Consider the following 20371-nt stretch of genomic DNA (forward strand, 5'->3'; position numbering starts at 1 on the left):
AAATCTCCAGAAATATACTGCAATTCATTTCATAATTAACAGGTAGGAATATAATTGATTGAGATGTGAAAGCTTAATCACTCAATTCAATAACTAGGATATCAGTGTTGAGTAGATTAATTCAATTATACAATAAACGCCGAGGGAGAGGTGAAGCTTTAAAGTAGATTGAAGGTTAAACAGCAGACTCACCGTTGGCTGTGAGAACACACACACACACACAAGTCTCACATTTCATTCGTCTTTTTTATTAGACATTGCAATTTCACAAATAGCAGTTAGCCTGAAAATTACATTCAAAATGTGCAGCTGACCATGCGCAAACACTCCAGAGACACTTTCAAACAAAAGTAACAGTCGATCATGTGTTCTGTTTTTTTCTTTTCCCACAACTTGTGCATTCTGTTTTAATTCAAATTGACAAAAATCATCACAGGTTCACCATCGAAAGCATACACACCTCATTCACTAGAATACATTTTAACAACTAGCTTCTGTCACTGTACATCTGCTCTGAAAGGTTTTTAAAGGCTCCTTCTCTCCATCTAACGGCCATAAACCGCGTTAGCGTTTCCCTTCTCTGAATACTCTTTAATATTAGCAAAGGTGAGGGGAGGGGCTGTCTACAGAGTCAGACACAATACATGTGAAATGGTAACACACACACACCCTTGAATCCACTTTTGTCGTTTTCCAGTTAACACCGTGATCTCTTGTTACGTTTCCCACCACTGTGGAGACACTAACACTTCATAAAAGAGCGCAGACGATGACGACCTCCCGCCCCCCCAACCCCCCAGGCTTAAAGGAAACGTTACCAAAGCACGTTAGACTACACGACACACAGTTTGTACAAAGTGGCAAAACAGGAATACTTCTGCACAGGTTTTATTCCATTTAGGTCAACTCAGTCACTCATACAAACAGAGGGGCTGTCCTCGGTTATTCAAGTCATGAGATGCTCATGTCACAGGGTTAATGTTTAACACTGATTGAGAGGGGGGAGTGGAGGTGAGGGAGGGAGGGGGAGGTGTCACTAAAGTAGTGTGACAGTGGGGGTGGGGGGGGGGGGGGGGGGGGTGGGGGGTCCACATGATCCATGACTCCAGTTCATCCAAGTGCCCAAAGACAGTCTGTTAGATAACACTGTTTTTTTTTTTCCCCCACCACCTGATCCAACAGCACAGAGGGCTCACACACAGAACACAGAAAACTTCTCCGGCTCCTTCCTCCACGTTCGGCTTTTATGCCACAGTAGCAGCACGTTGCTTCCATTATCCACTCAAATCTGGTCGAGCTCTGCCAGGATGTGAAGGGTTCAGCTGGCTCCAAATTGAAAGTTTGAATTACTGGCCACAGGAATCCAGTGTATGCAAGAAAACCTGAACACTCAAATGCACCACATCACCCGGACATCCTCATGTCATCATCACAACACTGTTGTCCAAACCACTACTTCCAGCAGGAATGGCAGCTGAAAAGGTGGGAGATACCTGTACACTGCTTTTAAATTCATCTCCAAAACTTCAGTAAGTGCAACACTTTTGTAAACTGTCCTGTCAATGAATGCAAATTAGACAATTTTCTCCCAAACTGCTTGGTGCACAGCATTGTTCGGTTCAGCCAAAGAAAAAGGGGGGATAAAGGAAAAGAAGTCTGCGTTTGAAAAGCCCAGCATCTTCCTCTGAGCAGGCGCCTCTACCTCCCGAAGATGCTTTCGTACTCGAGCAGTATGAGCTCCACTATCTGGTTCTGGTAGACCATGTGGACCGCGATGTTGCCCGTCTCGGTCTCAGGCCTCAGCAGCGTGGGTCCAAACACGATAGCCACACTCTGGGTGGTCATGCGGTTGGCCTCTCCGTGGTCAATCACCCTGAGGGGGTGGGAAGGAGGGTGAGGATCGAGGTGAAGGGGGAATGGGGACGGGTAGAGTAAAATGTGAGGAGATTTAGAGATGGAGTGTGTCATAATTGGCTTTAGGTGAGTGTGTGTTTGTTTGGATTCAGTGTTGCTTCAGGGTTTCATCTAGAAAAACAACCTCATGGTCTTTACACAAATCTTTAGGGCTTGCGATGGAGCCTCACGACACACACTCTGTAACACTACTGAAAGCTCCAGGCAAGAGCATAATAGCCTTTTTAAATAGAATCTACATCCTTGCATGCAGATGCACAAAACAATAACATATTCATAGAAGGGAGAAAAAAAAAGGAGATTAAATCCACCCGCTGATATACGTAGACCTCCATACACTGAATGTCACGCTATAAATTTCCTCAAGAAACACCACTTCATAGGTGCTGAATTACACCAAACACAGCGCCATATAAATGCAAATTGGAAACCTAGGCAAATGTCATTGTGAACATATGATATTGCCACTGGCACCAGCGGGCTCAGAATACATGTTAAACCTGGCTGTAGTTTGCGTTTGCCCGCGGGCCCATCAGTCTGAAGAAAGGTAAACACAAAGAGGGAAAACTGGGTACACATGTTGGTATAAATAAGATCTCAGCAGTGCCACGTATAGTGTGAGCACATGAAACTCAATTAAGTCAGAGTAGGTTTCAACTGAACAGTCAGTCAGGGGCGGTGCAGAAGGCACAGTTTCCATGGTTGTTTAGCATCAAACCAAAAATGTGTCACATTTTGGATGAACAGAGGGACACACAAGTTTCATTGCGGGCTGTCCGCCCCTTGGCCTCAGTGGTCAAAAGTTTGCAACATCCTGTTCAGGCGTTGAACAAAATGCAATGTTCTTTAATAAACCATGATGCAGACCCAGGTAAAACCCATCGTGACTCATAGTAAACTAATGTCAACTAATGTGCTTCATTGGCAGTTGCAATGTTTTGTTGTCCCTATGTGTGTTTTTGGCATATTTGCTCGACAATAAGCAGTTTAGTTTATGCATATTTTAACAGGGAGGCTAAAAATAATTACATTTGCGAAAACTTGGCAGAAGAGCTAAAGGGCCGATATTCAGCTGTAAATTTCAAGTATGTTTGGAGAAACTCACTCAACCTTGATGCTGTGCATTAAATATTCATCATCAGCTCTCCGTTCCAGCTCGCTGATAAAGTTTTAAAGACAAACTGATAAACCTCCTATAACATTGTAATGTAATTGATCTTTGTAGAATTTGTACACTTCACATATGCGTATGTAGACTTAGGTCTTCAAACGATGCAATCATTGCACTTACCTTTTTTTTTCAAATATTGCAAATTTTTACCAGTAAAAGATTGAGGACCATGGAAAAGGCAAAGATTTGTCCATTTAGCAAAATTCAACCACATAAATAACATCTACATAAAATTAAGTCAAAAGTAAAGGATGCTGATTTAATTTAGGAAATATCTGATTTACATCAGCACATAAACTAGTCCAGGAATCTGAGCGTTGTGTGTGTTCAGTGCCAACTTTAATTCTTCAAAATTAAAATTGCCACGTCCACATTTGAGTCTGTGCTCTAAAAGCATTGAGAGTCTGCAACATGTTTGAAAATTTTACTGAAGGTCTCCTCACCATCATCTTCAAATAAATGACATTACCGGATTATCATGACTTGATTATTGGGTGGAGATTATTTATGTAGATAATATCTAAAGTCATCACACAACCAATGAAGGAAAGCTGTGTGTGTGTGAGCAGTTGTGTTCATTTCTTACCGGCGCAGGTGCTTGAAGAGATTTTGCATTGTGTCGTGGTTAGGTTTTGGCAACTTCTTGATTAAGTCCTTGATTGAATTGACTCGATGTTTGTAGTCAGAGCATTCTGAGGCACAGAGACACACAGCAGGTCAGTGAAGGAACATGTGGAGAGCGCCATCTTGTGGCCAAATTAGGGACCAATACAATCACAGTGAGTGAAAAAGGCTTTTCACTTAAACACCGAACTCAACATTTTGTTGGTCCTTCTGTATTTCAGTTGTGTCAGGTCTTGTCAGTGTATCTGAATAGTGGTAAATCAAGCTACTCACTGATGGCATTAACAAATTCATTGAAGGATCCGTAGGTGAAGAGTGGCTCAGGAAGCTCCCTGAAAAACATCTTGAGGGCTCCAGTCGTGACGTGAATGTCTTCCCATTTACTGTCGTTCAGGTCCACTTTCTCATCTGAGGGGTGGAAGAAAAACCACAGAAGACAGTGAAGAAAGAGATGATGAGGGTTTAATATAACAAATGGTGACACAGAGTACAGAGGCTGGAGCAGAGGGACCTTGAGTCCTACCATGATTCACAGCAAAGCGCAGCTTCTGTATCACTGCCAGGTTCCCACTCACTCTGTATAAGCCGTCAATACTGAGCCCTGCAGGACAAGGATGTTAATATAAGAAGGTGTAATAGTGTAATGATGTAACAATGTGACATACATGTGTCAGTATATACAATAGTTTCATAAAGAAATAGACAAAAAACACTGGAACAACATCAACACATGGAAACAACCAAGAAAACACAATGCCAAGCTGGTGAAATCACTGATTTATCAGCAACCAATCAGACAGCTCAATGTTACTGACCCTGCATGCCATGATATAGCATGCTGAGGTGCCCCCCCCCCCAAAAAAAAAACAAAACAAAAACACTGATAAGGGCTGACATAAGCTAATATGCTCTCAACACAGAGAAAAACATCCAGGCAAAGGTCACAAACAAAGATAACAAGAACCAGAAAGTGTCTGAGGAAAAACACTTTAAACTAAGATCTTCAGATAGTGAAAAGCTCAAAATTTCTACAGTGGCATGTTTTCGGACCGTTAATAAGAACTTATATAATATCAGGTTAAAAGAATCAGCCTGTAATCTGAGGAGAGGTGTAGACTGAATCATCAGTGCTACAAGCTGAAAAAGGTCTTGTATCTGCCCTTTCTGCTGCTGACACTGGCTCTTGCAGTCAGCCCTGATAAAGTGCGATATGGTGGGGTAGAAGTTGTTCAAACCATTTGGCCAGTGTAACATCCAAATCACAGGAACTGCAATCTTTTTAAGATAAGGTAAAATGTGGTACAACGGATCATAAATGAAGTGTTGTGTAACTACACAGATGTAAAAGAGAACCAGCCAACACATCATATTCTCCAGATGTAAACGCTCAATGTTTTCTGAGCAAATTAAAATGGTTACTTCAACTGAAACGGTAACACACACACACACACACACACACACACACACACACACACACACACACACACACACACACACACACACACACACACACACACACACACACACACACACACACACACACACACACACACACACACACACACACACACACACACACACACACACACACACACACACACACACAATCTGCCAAAGTAATGGAAATATGATGCTTTTCTATTTAAAACTTTCATGAGGTGACAGAATCCACAGAAATTACCCTTAAGTATTTTTTAATACATATTGGCCTTGAACACAGGGCTTTAATTCAGATCTACACTGACATGAACCACCAGCTACAGACAGTTATTGAGGTGATGCAGCAGTACTATAATGTCGATGATGAAATGAAGTCTGGTGTGGAAACAATAAATACAGCTGAACAAATAGCAGTTACACTGTATGTTGTTGACCTTTGTAAAATGTCTTCGCTTGGACAGACAAACGTTTAGTTTCTCATGCCTGATCATTGCAGTACGGTTTGTGAATGACAATGAGTTGAGAAATGAAATGGGTTCCAGGCCGCTGTTGTTCTTACCTACGTTCTCCACATGGTCGATACACATTTTGACAAAGTTGGGCACTGATGTGTTCTCGCGCTGGCACAAGCTGGTCAGGCTGCAGCCAAACACCTGATCTGTGAATTGGCAAAAACACTTTTATTACAGGGCAGCACGGCAGCATGGTGGTTAGCGCTGATTCCCAGACCTGGGCCATTTCTATGTGGAGTTTGCATGTTCTCCCTGTGCCTGCATGGGTTTCCTCAGGGTACTCCGGATTCCTCTGGACTCTAAATAGTCCAAAGGTCTGAGTGTGACTGGTTGTTGATGTCTGTCTCTGTGTGTTGGTCCTGTGACGATCCTGTTCAGGATGTGCCCTGCCCTTAACCAATGTGAGCTAGGATTGCCTGCAGCACCCGCAAATGGATAAGTGGTAGAAGATGAGTGAATAAGTGACTTTTATTACACACATCATCAGGTCTGCGTTTAAATATCACAGGCTGACGCAAATTCACAGGTAAAAATGAAGCTACTGGCTGCATCCTTTCTGCCTACCTTTGATGTATCCTTTGTCTCTGACAGCCTGATATGTTGGTCGACGTATGAGGAACTTCTTGAGTTTCATCCTGGTTTTCTTCTGGTCTGAATCCATGCTCAAAGAAGTCTTCATCACTGAAGCAGGACAGGAGGCATATGAGTCCATATGCAACAGTAGTGGACTATTGCTGGGACATTTCTATTGGGGCAGAGGAGCAGAAACTCTCACCTCTGTTCTTCTTGGAGTCCCGGTGGTCTTTCTCCTTGTCCTGTTTCTCTGCTCCAGGAGACTCAGGCATGTCCTCCTCAATGGCCTCATCTGACTCCCAGGCCTGGACAGGCAGGCACATATGTACTGTTAGACAACGATAGGCTCAAGTTGGCCTCATTCGTTTTTGTCTTGTTTGGTCTGGGGTTATCTCTGATGTGTGTGCTGGTTTCCTTTGATATGAAATAAACAGTGGGAACATCCCAGACTGGACTATTGGCTAGAAATTTTGTGAATTTCCCCATTTTGGGACAATCTAATCGAAATCTAATCTAAGATGTCAGTTATTTCTGCAATGAATTGTTTATTAATCTGGTTTGGACCAAGGAAATTAAACTGAAAGCACACCGTCTAGGTCACAGTCTAACTTTATCATCTAGTCGATGAAAAAAATGTATGCATGTCACCTCAGAATTTTGCTGATGAAAAGCAAACTGAAAAAGTGAAAATGATCCTCACATGCGTGCTGATGGTCTCTGTGAGGGCCCGGAACCAGTCATTGATCACACTGTCGATCTCTGACTGGATCAGCAGCTCTGTCCCCTGACGGGTCTTCAGCTAGGGGAGGAAAGGTCTGCATTACAGCATCTCTTTGGCTCTAAAATGGCTAAAGTGAATGTTGAGCTGTGGTAAAACAAGATGGCTGATACCTCGATGACATGTTTCTTGCTGGACTTGTCCTTGGAAGCCCAGTCCACAGACCCCCCTCGCAGATCAACAGTAAACTCAGGCTTTGATTGGTTGCTGCCAAACTTCTGAAATCAATGAAATAGCATGAGAGTTGATGAAACAAAGAAACAAAACCTGGTGCCTAAATTTCTCCTCAACAGCTCCAGCATCTTTTAATATGACCAGACGCTAAACCTGCCGATATGTTTGCTGGAGCAGGGGTCAAACTCTTAAAAACAAACTTTAGTGCTGTTACAGCAAAGCAAAAATACTGTTAGTTCTTCATATTAATGTCACATGCATATTACTTAATCACTGCTTTTAGATCATTTAGATCATTCATTCTCTAGCTTTTTCCTTATTAAATCCTTAAAATTAAAGTAAATTCATGTTGTGGTTGGAGATGCTGGTGACGAGAGCAAACTGCAGACTGTAAAACCAAAACGAGCTGAAAGATGCTGAGAGGGAGAGCTGAAGGCAGTGGCTATTTCCTCTTACAATTCTTTGCCTCTTATTTATTACGACCCTTTTCATCATCATTTAAGACATTGATTAGTGCAGCTTTTTCACAGTAGGATCAGCAAAATCAAGCTTCACACACACAGTAACAGTCAGTCAGTCTGGTCAGTCAAAGCAGGCTTGAAAAGAATAATTAATGAAAGGGAGGCAGGAGCGGCAACACATGCAGAGAGAGGGGACATACAGCAGTGGCCTGAACAGGCCTACAGTTCACATAGGAGACAGCAGGACGGGACTTGACTGAGTGCTTCCAGTTGCTAAGGAGAGTAAGGAGCAGCTCTGGGATGGAGCCGCTACGGTAGTAAGACTTAAGGGAGGAAAGGAGGAAAGGAGCAATAAACAGAAGGTGACAAATGTCACGGCACAGTTGACAATGAAGACAGGTGACAGTGTTGAAACAAGGAAGAGAGATAAAGAAATAACAGAAAAGAATGGAGTGGTGAAATTTTAAAGAAACATGAGCCTCTGAGGGTTGATGGGATGCCTACCCAGCTTGTGCTGCCACCCTGGCCCTTAGCAAAGAGCAGAGAGGAGCCCTGCAGCACTGTCCAAGATGAGGTCCAGTTCTTCCTGTTAGACGCAAAAAAAATAAAACCAATATGAGCCTCATGTTGGATAAATTAGACATTTAAAGGTTATCACTTCTTGAAATTGAAAATTCCTACCTGACTTTCTTTCCATTCTCTGTAATTTTGGTGACATTGAGGACCCCACACTTCTCTGAAGGCTGAGGAGGAAGAGACAGGTGCATATGAGAACCCAATAACAACACATGCTTTAAAACACACAAAGATATCCACACTCACGCTGAAGCTTGAGAAGCAAATGGGCAGTGCTGGAGCCAGAAGAGGCTTTGCTGTCTCATGTTATGTGAAAATACCACCAACAGAGGGCGTACTAAACCCGCAGCAAAGTGTTGAAACAACTGCACTTGTGCTGGGTATATATACACATTTTGTTTTGGCCCCAAGTTAGATGTTATGCAGTGAAGTTTGTCATGCAGGAAATGAGAGCAACCAAATGGAAAGTGATTAAGATGAGGGTGAGAATTATATTCGGATGCAGGTGAAAGCAGGATGATGATGATCATGATGATGATGAGTGCAGTGCAATGCAAGCTGGGATACTAACGGTTGAGGGGTGCTTAGGAGATGAGGGGCAGGAGTCAGAGTCTGGAGAGCCCTGCTTGGGCACCGGAGCACACTCCTACCAATAAGAGGCACAAGATGATGAGTCTCTAGCAACTACCAACTAACTGCAAAATACATGAAGATAGTCAGTCTAATGTTAGTGAAAGGAGAAAGTGGATCAAGAACCTGGAGGTTAATTTAGATCATTGAAAGAGAAAAGAAAGTTGACATTTGGGTTTCAAACATGCTTTTTCCAAGATTAATCCCAAGAAAGGGCTTTCTTCCTGTTCATTTGCAGCCTGCAGTACAATCCACAACACAAACAGATCAGACATCTATGATTGAGTCACCATGTGGATTTGATTGTTGTATTTCCTGATCAGCTGAAAAATGAGTTTTAAAAACAATCAATCAAAACCTGGGGAATCTGCAGTTTATAGGAGAGAAGAGAGGCTCTGTGTGATACCAACTTTATCTCGATTAAGAGAAAGACGAAATCTCTTCTTGTGCGGATCTGAGGCAAACCGCCAGAGTTTGAAAGAGAACTGCAATGAAACCACCACAGAGAGCCTCCAATATATTTGATACCATCACACAAACCATCATATTTGGCATTTTGTAGTCAGTGAGAGACTTCAACCTTTAAGTGGTCACACATTTTACATTCTCATACCATAGAGCATATTGACTTAAATTTAGTTTTCTCAAAAGATCAGAGTAAAAGCAATACCTGTGAGTTAAATGTGACAGAGATGATAATCATTAGTCAGTGTGTTATGTAAAAAGGCCACAATTTTTCTGCCAAGCACTAGTATGAAAACATTAACTCGGGCAATTTAAATCATTAAAACAAAATTAATCTTACAAATCAGCTCCACATCATAGTTTATCATAAACACTACTCTGTATGTGAGCACACATATATATCATCTTCTATGTCTCTGTTCGAAGTGATACAAGTTATAAAATGAGTCAGGTTTATAGATTTAGAGGTTTGCCAGTGTGAACCCAGAGAGAGTTTTCTCAAAGTAAGACTACCCTTGTAACAACAAAAAAAAACAAACTAAAAACTAGAAAAATAAATCCAGCAAACAAAAGCTAACCTTTGAGCCGATCTCCTGCTGGCAATGCAGAAATAAACTAGATAAGTCAGGATATCTCAGAGACTGCCGCTTTCACTTTGACTATTTCATTATGTTTCCTGTAAACTCTTCAACCTAAAGGAGGCAAAATATCAAATCATTTTTGGGCTCTTTTGAAATTAATTCAAAATGAGAGGTTAATTTTAAAACCTGGGCGTCTTCTAAACAACAAGGTTTTCCCTCAGTGTGCACAGAAACTAACAGGAAGTCATTGCCACAGAGCTGATGTATTGTTATTTAAAATAGCTTTTCACTGTCTGAAAACAACAATCACAGCAACCTGATTAAAAACACAATAAGTAAAGAGGCTTTCCTCCTGATTAATTCACCACCATTTGCCAAGATACCCATCCACAAGAGACAGGTTTAGCCAAAAACAGATTTTCCTCTGTTGAGCTGAGAGTGTAATTAGTACTTAGGGATTAAACTCACTGCCAATAAGACAGATAGTGGAAAGCCACATGAGAAGTCAACCAGGAGCAGGAATGCCTAGGTCCAGACTGATCATAACCAAGAGTTTTTCTTCTTCAAAGATTTTTTACTGTGTTTTAACACCTATGTGAGCGTCCTCTCACCTATGTGGGTGTCTTACCTTGTCATTGAGATCTAATACATAGGTGCTGTGTCGCCACTTGGTGAGGACAATGGGATCCTGCTGCTTCCGCTCCAGACTGCGACTCTTGGGAACCTCACCGGACTGAGGGGAGACATTGTACTGCGGAGACGGAGAGGACAACTTCAGCTGAAATGTCAGTTATTCTAGCAGACTCTTGAGCACCAGTTCTCTCCCTTACCTCTCCTTTTATTGTCCACAGCACCATTGGACAGAGGGATTTCACTTACAACCTGAACATCGTCTTCCAAAGCCAACAGTATGGTCCATTGAAAGTATCCATGTTCACGCTACTGTCCATTCACTCTGAGAATGGAGCGATCTACCCTGATCTGGTCTAAATCCTCCAGATTAAGGCAGTGAAGAGCCAGTAATAGTCAGTCACCTAGACTTCAACTCAAACCTGACTCCTTTGTGACCTCAGACACTCATCTACTTACATTAACAAGACCAATCTGAAGCCAAAACACCAGGTGGAGGAGGAGTCATCCAAAAGTGTGCTACTGGGTGGTAGTGTTAAAAGGTGATGTAATATGAGAAGATTTTCCTTTCTCTAGAACAGGAGCTGACTTACAGGGGATATTACTCATGCGGTTGAGACAATGAAAGTGTGGCCAGCTCGTGTTCGGATAATCTCACCTTGGGCAGTTCCCATTCTGACCTGGAACCATCAGCACTGTAGTAGTAGGGCCGGCCTTGTTCATCCACATGTTTTATCCACTGTAGACATGAACAGAAGTCACCACACATAAACCTAATCATGCTAAATGTGGTTACAACCAGCAAGGTGTGGCTGCACAGAATTAAACCATCTAAGCTCAAGTCTACCTTCTCCTGTGTGTATTCAGACACATAAAGTGTGTGCCCGTGTTCATCCAGCTCCTCAGACCAGCCTCTAGGGGGTGAGCCGTACTGGCTATCAGACTGACTGGAGTGGGTGCTGTGGTAGTTCTCCTCCGAGGACAGTAGCTGTGGAGCAAAGACAGAAGGCAGTTAATAACCCTTAAGTAGTCTTCAGGAAGTCTGGATATTGCTACCCTTTAATCTGTTGTATAGCATTGTTTAAATTTTGAAAGGATTTCTCCATAAATTCTTGATTGGCATATACCAAATACAAACTTTGTCTCATGGTAAAAAATATTAGGTTTTCTCTTGAGTCCATTGTATATCCTTTCCTTTGTAATCTTTACTTTAAAACCAACATTTGCATGTGAATAGCAGTAAATCTTTATTTTTAGAATGTTTGTCTGTGGTCTTTTAGTGGACAGAAGAACTGATTCTATAGGTTTATAGTTTTATTGATCAAATTATATTCATGTTAATATGGTGATTTCATTTCTTTTGATAGACTCATCAAGCAGAAGCAGTGAAACAGCTATAATCTCCCTAACGTGATTCTGCAATAAAGCAAATGACCACAGGGGGGAAGTGTTGGATAGTTAAACAGGAAATGACAACCTGAGAGGAAATCCCAACTTCCCCATATCAAAGGCGCTAGTTTCCTTACCTTTAGTCACCACAACAACCTTTTAACAGTCCTCTGAGGTTCACCACACTTTCACTATGGCCTGGTTATTTTTTACAGAACGCTAGAGAGGCTGTTTATGTCTTCATAGATGAAGGATTAACCTTTTACACAGTTTTATCCTGTGTTACTGGAACATTGTTGTGGTTTTGCATTTGCTTTGTCTATGTTTAAAAGGCAAAATAAGGCTTGTAAAACTGAAGTCACCTGGTCTCAAAATGATTTGGACTTGATTGACTGATGTTCATAATTGCCAAGACCACAAAGAGAAATCGGCTCAAGCATTTTCTTACCTCACTCTCCACTGTCCCCTGGCTGTCTCCCCGCATACTGCTGGTGCTGCCGCTAGTGTCCCTCGTACGTGGAGGCTTCCAGGTCCGTTCCCCGGTGGCTCGGTTGTAATAGAAATGTCTGCCGCTGAGGTCTTTGTGGGTCTCCCAATCGCCCAGTATGTGTAGAGGTGAGCCTGAGGGGACGGGGGGCAGGCTGGACTGTGAGATCTTTAGCTCCTGGAGATTGGTGTAGACTGGAGAGTCAGACCGGCCCTGGCCTGTAGGTGATGTTGTCTGGTGGAGGAAGTGAGGAGGGAGTGGTTAGATCACTAAGAAGAACATCTCTAGGCATTTGTTCCAAGATTTTCAGATGGCACTCCTCGATTTCTTTTTAGAATTTATAAATATCCTTATTTTCTTCCAACAATTCAAATATATTACAGGAATTCCTGTGAGTCTGCAGGACAGGACGTAGCTGCTGATCAAATCAGATGCCCATGTGGTTTGCAGACCCTTTAAAGCCCCATCAGTCTGGTTCTAATCAGGTATTGAAACCAGATGGAGCAGTTACATAATCATTCATAATCTGTCCAACAAAAGACTAGATGCAATTGCTATGAGGATAAATTCATACAAGCACTTGAAGATTTAAATTGCCAGGAGCTTCCAAGAAAAAATTGTGGGGATTTTAGATTAACATTTCTCTGCTCTCTGTGGATAAAGCACCTTGATATTAACACAGCATTCATATACAACCTAGACTGTAGCACAATATTGTGCTGTATTTATTTTGTGTTCTTTCTCATGATGCTAATAAATTATGATAATATGCTGATTGAGATGAAAAAAAATAAATAAATAAAATAAAAATATTCAGTATTTGTGTAAGAGGGGTTTTTAAAAGGAAGCCAAGCCTTTTAGACAGCCAAAACAAAAAATGGCTCAAATAAACCAGATAAGACTTAAGTGTTGAAAAGCTTATAAGACAACCTAAGGGCAACTCAACAGGCCAAATCAACATAACTTCCAGATGGAATATTCTTAATAAAGTTAAATAGACTTCTCAAACTAACAACAGCGAACTACAGTCAGCACATACATCCTCACAAATGTAGTCCTACCCTAATTGTCAAAGCAGGCACACTTCAAAGACAAGTTTGAAAAGTCTTTGAAAAGTTGGCAGCCTCTGCAGGACACTTCGGACATGTTTCCATGGCTACAGCTCAGTGTTTAATGTTGCTCTGAATGGCTCAAAAAAAAAAAAAAAAAAAAAAAATGTTTTGGAGAAGCACCGACTCTGAGCTGCATGCCAGCCTTGTGCCTCTCTAGAGAAGATCCAGCACCAAATGCTGTAAAAGACAGAGCAGATAAAAGGCTGAACAGGAAGGACTTAGATACCTGACACTGTGCCAGCACCACACTGCTGGCTCCTCACCCACCCCTCTTTGTTTGTTACAGGTGAGGAATGTGGGGGAAATACATTTTAGTGAGAGGGTTGGGAGTGTTTTCAGGACACAGATGGGACTTCCTGCTGATCTTGGAATAAGAGAAATATTTTTCACATAAATTATTATTTAATATCCTACACACACGCGGGAGCAGAGGAAAGGTTTCAGTAGTGTCCTGCTGTTTTCAGTTAGGTTCACCCACTGTTTCTCACTTTCAATCCAACACGCAGCGAGTGCTCCAGCACGGAGGCTCTCCAGTGACAGATGATGGTTTGGCTGAACTCAAGTTCAGAGTCATCAGTCAAAGAGACATCGAAGCCAGTGCATTGCAGTTTTAATTAGCTTTTAGGGAATAATATGGTAATGATCAAGTCAAAATGCAGATGGTTGAGTGTGGTCTGAAATCGAGGCTGGGGTCAATTCCATTTGGATCCCACTCAGTCCAGACAAACCAAACTGTATCTGGTAGAGCAATAATTAACAGGCTTTAACGTCCATTCTAACAGTGGTTGGACTCAAACATTTTCCTGTTGCCTCTTTCATTCAGATGGTAATTTAACAATCATTCTCAAAAGAGACGGTTGTCAACACAGATTATTACTGTGCAAGAGAAAAAGCTCACCACACACACACACACACACACACACACACACACACACACACACACACACACACACACACACACACACACACACACACACCACACACACACACACACACACACACACACACACACACACCATTGCAATTAAATGAAAAACCTGCACGTTAAAATAAATTTGAAATCTTACTCACATGCTTTTCAATGTAGAAAACAGAAAATACAAGCCTCATGCCCTTCTTTGCTAAGGCTAGGTGCTAAAACAAGTTGCCAGATGGCTCCACATGGCTCATCTTTACTAACATTAGATGGGGTCATTAGTTGGATCAATTAACTCTAACTTGAGATGTTACATCTCGGTTATGAACTAAAAACAGAAAAAAATACTGACCTAGCTGGGCTACAGTACCACAGAGGACCTTTAAAGTCCTTTTCTCTTAAAATAAAACTGAAAATAGAAATTCCATTAGGAGACACTGGGTGCCCTCTTTTGCAAAAAAATTAACTGCTCTCAATTAGAAAGAGAAGTCTTATGTAACATTCACCCTATGTAGCAACAGAAGTCTAACACATGCTTGGAATAGCAGGACACAGCAGAGGCACTTTTCAACATTGTTAATTGAACTATATGTCAAATTAGTTTTTTTACTGGCACACTTAAGTTAAACCAAACCTGCTAGTTAGACTAACTTTTGTTTTTTTATCTTTGCAACCTGGAATCCAATTGAACACTTATATGGGAAAAAAGCTGGTGATGGCTGCTAGTGACTGATGGAACGTTCTCGAAATATAAATGACAGTTTGAGGAAAGTAACAGTGACAGGAGGTGAAATCCATCTGTGCTGGCAAAGCAGGCTCACTGCTCCATTCTCATCTAACTGGGAAGATGAATGAAAGGTAACTGACATGGCAAAAAAAAAAAACAAAAACCCAACAACAACAAAAGAAAATACCACTTTCAGGACTTTTTTTTTTTTTTTTTTTAACAAAAGCAAACTGAGAAAAATCCACGATCACATTTCCATCCTGCATTACTGTGTGTTGTGTCACCTTATCTCTGGGACTGCACACAAAGACCTCGTTGTCATCCTCGCTGGCTTTCCTGTACCCTCTGAATATATTCAGTGTACGGCGCATGGTGATGCAGCACGATCATCAAGGTCTGACAGGACACACAGTCACACACCACCTCCTTTTCTTCTTTCTGCCTTTGCGACTGTAACAGTCCAGCTTAAGGTACTGTGTAATTTGAAACCAAATGCTGCCAACCAAAGGGGAACAGGATCTTTTTACCTCTCAAACACAACACAGTGCACAAAATAATCTGACACAACAGGAAGCTACAAAAAAAAGTCAGCTTCCTCTATCAGAGCACATTTCATTGTATTGCTAACAAACTGTTCACTGACAGACAGGCTGACAGACAGAGCTGACAGTTTGGCAAGTTTCACCACAGGCCGGGATCTATATTTAACCTGATTGCTACGATCAGGCTGATGTGTTGAGCAAAGATAATACCCCTGATCACTGCTGTGTGGCTGCTTCGCCCTGGACTTCTTGAACACCTGTACTAGCATAGCTGTATATTTTCAAGGACAAGAAAAGAAACAGAGAGAGCTGCAAGGAGGAAAACAAAAATAAAAGCACCCTGACACAGTTATACAACCTTCATCTGCAAAAAATAAACAAATAAAGATAATGCAGCTATGAATGTTGAAATGAAGTTGAGTTTAAGGTCCAGCATGATTCACAGTAAAATACTGGTGGCAGATACTTGTTCTGCATAATTTCCAGCCCCCACCCCTACTTTCATCCTTGTATTGTGCAACAAATGTTGCAATATGATAAAGATCCTTAAGCATATATGGTTTCAGTTTTGAAAGCTTTACAAACAGCAACATTGTTGATCTTTTATATATGTAAGCGCTTCTAATTTTCATTTCAGCATTGCAAAGGTGATCATGTAACAACGAATCCAAACATGCTACAAACAGCACAAGTAAATTTGGCTTAGGTATTGATGTATGTGTGTTATTGATATAAGTTTCAATTTTTTTTTATTATAGATATTGAAAGAAATACCATTAATGTGTTTATTATAGAATGATAGCTGAAATAATGAGCAAAAACATTTACAGTAAACATAATGATTTAAACCATACTGCACTGTAAATGTGATTAAAATGTCATCACTGAGAAAAGTTAGACTCAAATTTAGTAAATTGCCCCTATAACACTGTAAGTGCAGTAGTACTGTGACGTGTGAGGGAACCCCTGCTATTAAAAACCTATAAAAAAAAAAAAAATCCCCTCTGCATTGTAGTTCCAATCACCTATGAAATGTATTCTAGTGTCTTGATTTTATGGCCACTAACATAAATGTCTTGGCTCAGAATCAGATGCTTCCCTAAAAAGTTGGTGACGACTAAAGCTAGAAACAGGAGCGTAAATATTTCAGACTGTATTTCAAAAATTTTTTAGATTCTGAGCTAGGAAGCAGAGGATGGAGATCTGGGGTCTGGGGCAGATAATTAAACATAAAAGTACATGGGGGGGGGGCAGGTATGGGCTCATATAAATTGTGAATGGGAGGGGGGTGTAAATGAGGGGTAGATGGAGAGAATAAGAGATGGAGGGCAGGAGTGAAGTGATGAGATGTGCTGATCAACGAAGAAGAGTCTTCTTCACAGCCCCAGCTGTCTGTCTGCGTGGCTGTGATAAATGAGTTTCAGGCTGCAGGCCACAACAGCCCAAAATCCCTACCAACTGCATTATAATGTATTATGCAGACTGCAGTGTGTAGGCACACCCAGCATGGAAAAGTCAGATTAATTCAACTCAGGAGCCTAATGGAGTATGTGAATGCAGAGGGGAACGAGCGCATGCATCCAAAGCATAGGCACTGATGAGAACTGGCTTGCTGACAGAGCCCAATGAAATTATGCTGTGCTGTATGGAACAAGGTTTACTGTAGCCCTTCTGTTTATCACCATATTGGGAATACTACTCAGTGTTTCCTCTCTTCTCTCCCTCCTTCAGCCCATCCAGTCTCCAGTCCCACTGTGCTTGTACAATCACTAGAAAATGCCTGTACCTCGCAGTCAGCTGTAAATTAAACCATAAATTATTCTTCTTGCAAAGCAGTGCCGGTAAGCATACGGGCAGCAGGGACTAGGAACTGTAGTTGCACCGTATGCCCACTGAGTGTCTCTCTTGGGTTGGGAAGGAGGGTAAGGAGCAGGGGCGCTGGTGAGTGGGTGGGAGTCTCCATCAAATACATGTAGCCATGAGGGAAGGCGCACAAGGGGGAGGGGTTTCAACTGGCGCACACATGGCAACCCACTCTGCAGCACCTCCATGCTGCATTTTAAGACACCATCCAAATCTGTGCAGCAGACTCCAGAGCCATATTCCACACACACCCTGCACAGAGGCAGTGAGGTCTTGATTTTCTTTCATCTTTTAACACAGCTGTGATGTAAATTATTCACCTTGATGCAGCTGTTTCACAAACTGCAGATGATTCACAAAGCTGCTGCAGCCAGGATGAAGAAAGTGGAGCTCATTACATCGGGTGTCCAGACCTCACACCAGCAACCAGTGTGTCGCTGAACTGATAACAGTATACAGCATATAAATCACTAGGTGGTTTATAATACACAAACATCTAAATCACAGACCTGCTCCTACAAAATGAACCTGGCAGATCTCTGAAAGGGTCACTATGCTCGAACAATAGGTCATAAATGTGCTCAGGGAATTGTGCAAACAAACATGAGTCTCTCCCTTAAGAAACTGCGTTACGTCCAGTGTTGCACATGGGAAGTGCCAGAGAAGAGAGGTTCAAACTCTGCCCGCTGTCGAATTGTTGCTCTGACAACAGACCAACTTCCCCACTTTTTTTTTTTTTTTTTTTAAAGCAACTTATACATTCATTTCAATTTAGCTACTTGTAGATGCAAATAAAGTGCTGGAACAGAGGCTCTGCCAAAAAAGAAAAAGGTTGTTAAAGAAGTTAAATCTGAATCTTGAACCTCTATCTCTAAATGTCCGCTTATAAACTCAGCGGCCAGATGCCTGCCACCTTACCAACTCTATCTTCGTTCAATGAAGTCATAAAATTCACTTTCTGTTAAATGCCTGGGCCCTGGACCAACTTTGACCAACTCAAAATAAATGGTCTTAAAATAAAAATTAATGGAGTGAATCAATTTATCACCCAGCCCTAATATCAAGTTTGAAATTTCATCAAACAAAGACAAATAAATAAAACTATCACAGCTGTAGAAGTGGACTATTATTCAGTGTTTGGTTTAATAGATCTTTTCTGAGTGCCATCACAGACGGCATCTGCATCAGTGTCATACCTCGGAGTGTTTGGTCAATTCACTACAACTGTATTACATAATGTGATTGTATAGTTAAATTAGGAAAGGAAATAGTGGTGTTGTGATTGAGGGAGCTGCAGCCGTGACCATGGAGACACTCAGCCAATCAGGTGGTCACGCACAAGAGTTGTTTGAAGATAGGTCATGGGGTAAGAAGTGTGTGTGTGTGTGTGGGGGGGGGGGGGGGGGGGGGGGGGGGCACAACCTCAGAGCCAATGCATCAATCCACTGCTGCTCCCTCTGTTCTTTTGTCCTAAGCGCTCTCATCTTTCCCCACCTCCCTCATCTCTCACCCCCCTAACACACACACACACACACACACACACACACACACACACACACACACACACACACACACACACACACACACACACACACACAGCAAACACTCCCTGCCCTCTTTCTCTGCTGCATCTGATAATCATGCACCAAACCTATTTGGCCATTCCCTCCCGCCTCTCCTGCCCCCTCCCAGACTCAGCCAACGCCCCACTGCCCCCAACTCCATCGCCTACTCTGTCTTTGCTTCAGGAGGTATGATGCTGACGGTGATGGTTGTGCACATATGACCAGATTAACCTACATTTCCACCTCGCTGGGCGTCAGTCAGACCATATTCACCCACTCCCCCCCATAATCATATTTGGAGCATTTCACAAGCCAGAACCCCCAACTCCCATTTCAAGAACAGAAACTGGCATACAGAAGAAAAAATGCACATACACACAAAAAAAGAAGATGCTTCCAATCACACACACTGCTCCTCACTTCCCTTAGCAACCAGTTCCAGTGCTGCGCTGCAATTCAGAAAGGCACTGTGTTAGATGAAAAGACCTGATATTCAGCTTGGGGACAGAAAAATGGTAAATAGGACTCAAATATTGACTTTGTGTACTGATGCAAATACATGCACACACAAGTCAGCAAAACATGGCCGGTGTTTGTGAGTGCAAGAAATTTCAAGAAACCTTGGGATGAAAGTGATTCAGCACCTTTTCGCTTGTTGGGATGACGACAGCTACTTTCATTTCACGGATCACAGGATTCAATGAGGCTCACAAGCTGACAATTAACCTTTTGGTCTTGAGCTGATAGTGCTCGGCTAAAATGTCAGTTTGTATCTATGGGAATACAACCCATTTCTGATAAAAACTCTACTGTCTTGCTGAAGAAAATGGGCCTGATCCTTAGAAACAGCGAACAGAACTGCTACAAAAGAACATAAAAAAAACCCACAGCATTTTTTCAGATAATTGCATATGATGAGTTAATGTGTCAAACTGATCTGTTTTGCGTCATTTTGAAATGCTTTTGCAAGCTCAGGGGATTCTTAAAGCACGATATCTGCTGTTTTCATGTCCTCTGTGTATGTAACAGAAGGGATTTACTGTGCTGCGTGGTGCCATCAGATTTTCCTCTTGAAATGTTAATGAGCAAGTGGGAGAGGGCGGATTTTGAGGACGGGGGAAGCCTGCAGCCATGTTCAGTCTCATGTGCATATGGGGAGGGGGGAGCTCTTGTTGGACAAGAATCAGTCTGCAGTAACGGGCTGCAGATTCCACTGCACTAGTGTCCCAAAAAGTGAGCAT

At 42.0% G+C, this 20371-nt stretch overlaps 1 protein-coding gene across 5 annotated transcripts in view; it reads right to left on the reverse strand.

Moving 5' to 3' along the window:
• Positions 1-238: 238 nt before the first annotated feature.
• LOC115061117 (rho GTPase-activating protein 12-like) overlaps positions 239-20371 on the reverse strand; it is a 47282-nt gene continuing 27149 nt past the window's right edge. Inside the window, exons 3-19 of one of the 5 annotated variants that reach the window (XM_029529368.1) lie at positions 12367-12639; positions 11377-11517; positions 11188-11268; positions 10528-10650; positions 9264-9338; positions 8795-8869; positions 8329-8390; positions 8152-8233; positions 7126-7227; positions 6935-7033; positions 6437-6539; positions 6226-6342; positions 5709-5807; positions 4233-4310; positions 3983-4117; positions 3672-3777; positions 239-1873 (exon numbers count right to left, since the gene is read on the reverse strand). In XM_029529368.1, the coding sequence (XP_029385228.1) occupies positions 1699-1873; positions 3672-3777; positions 3983-4117; positions 4233-4310; positions 5709-5807; positions 6226-6342; positions 6437-6539; positions 6935-7033; positions 7126-7227; positions 8152-8233; positions 8329-8390; positions 8795-8869; positions 9264-9338; positions 10528-10650; positions 11188-11268; positions 11377-11517; positions 12367-12639 (1926 nt within the window). In that variant the 3' untranslated portion in view covers positions 239-1698. Of the gene's footprint in view, positions 1874-3671; positions 3778-3982; positions 4118-4232; positions 4311-5708; positions 5808-6225; positions 6343-6436; positions 6540-6934; positions 7034-7125; positions 7231-8151; positions 8234-8328; positions 8391-8794; positions 8870-9263; positions 9339-10527; positions 10651-11187; positions 11269-11376; positions 11518-12366; positions 12640-15444; positions 15644-20371 lie in introns of those variants that run through there. The other 4 variants (XM_029529372.1, XM_029529370.1, XM_029529369.1 and 1 more) reach the window with 4 other exon arrangements.

Source organism: Echeneis naucrates, chromosome 20, assembly GCF_900963305.1.
Source record: "Echeneis naucrates chromosome 20, fEcheNa1.1, whole genome shotgun sequence".
In the NCBI taxonomy this organism is placed as follows: Eukaryota; Metazoa; Chordata; class Actinopteri; order Carangiformes; family Echeneidae; genus Echeneis; species Echeneis naucrates.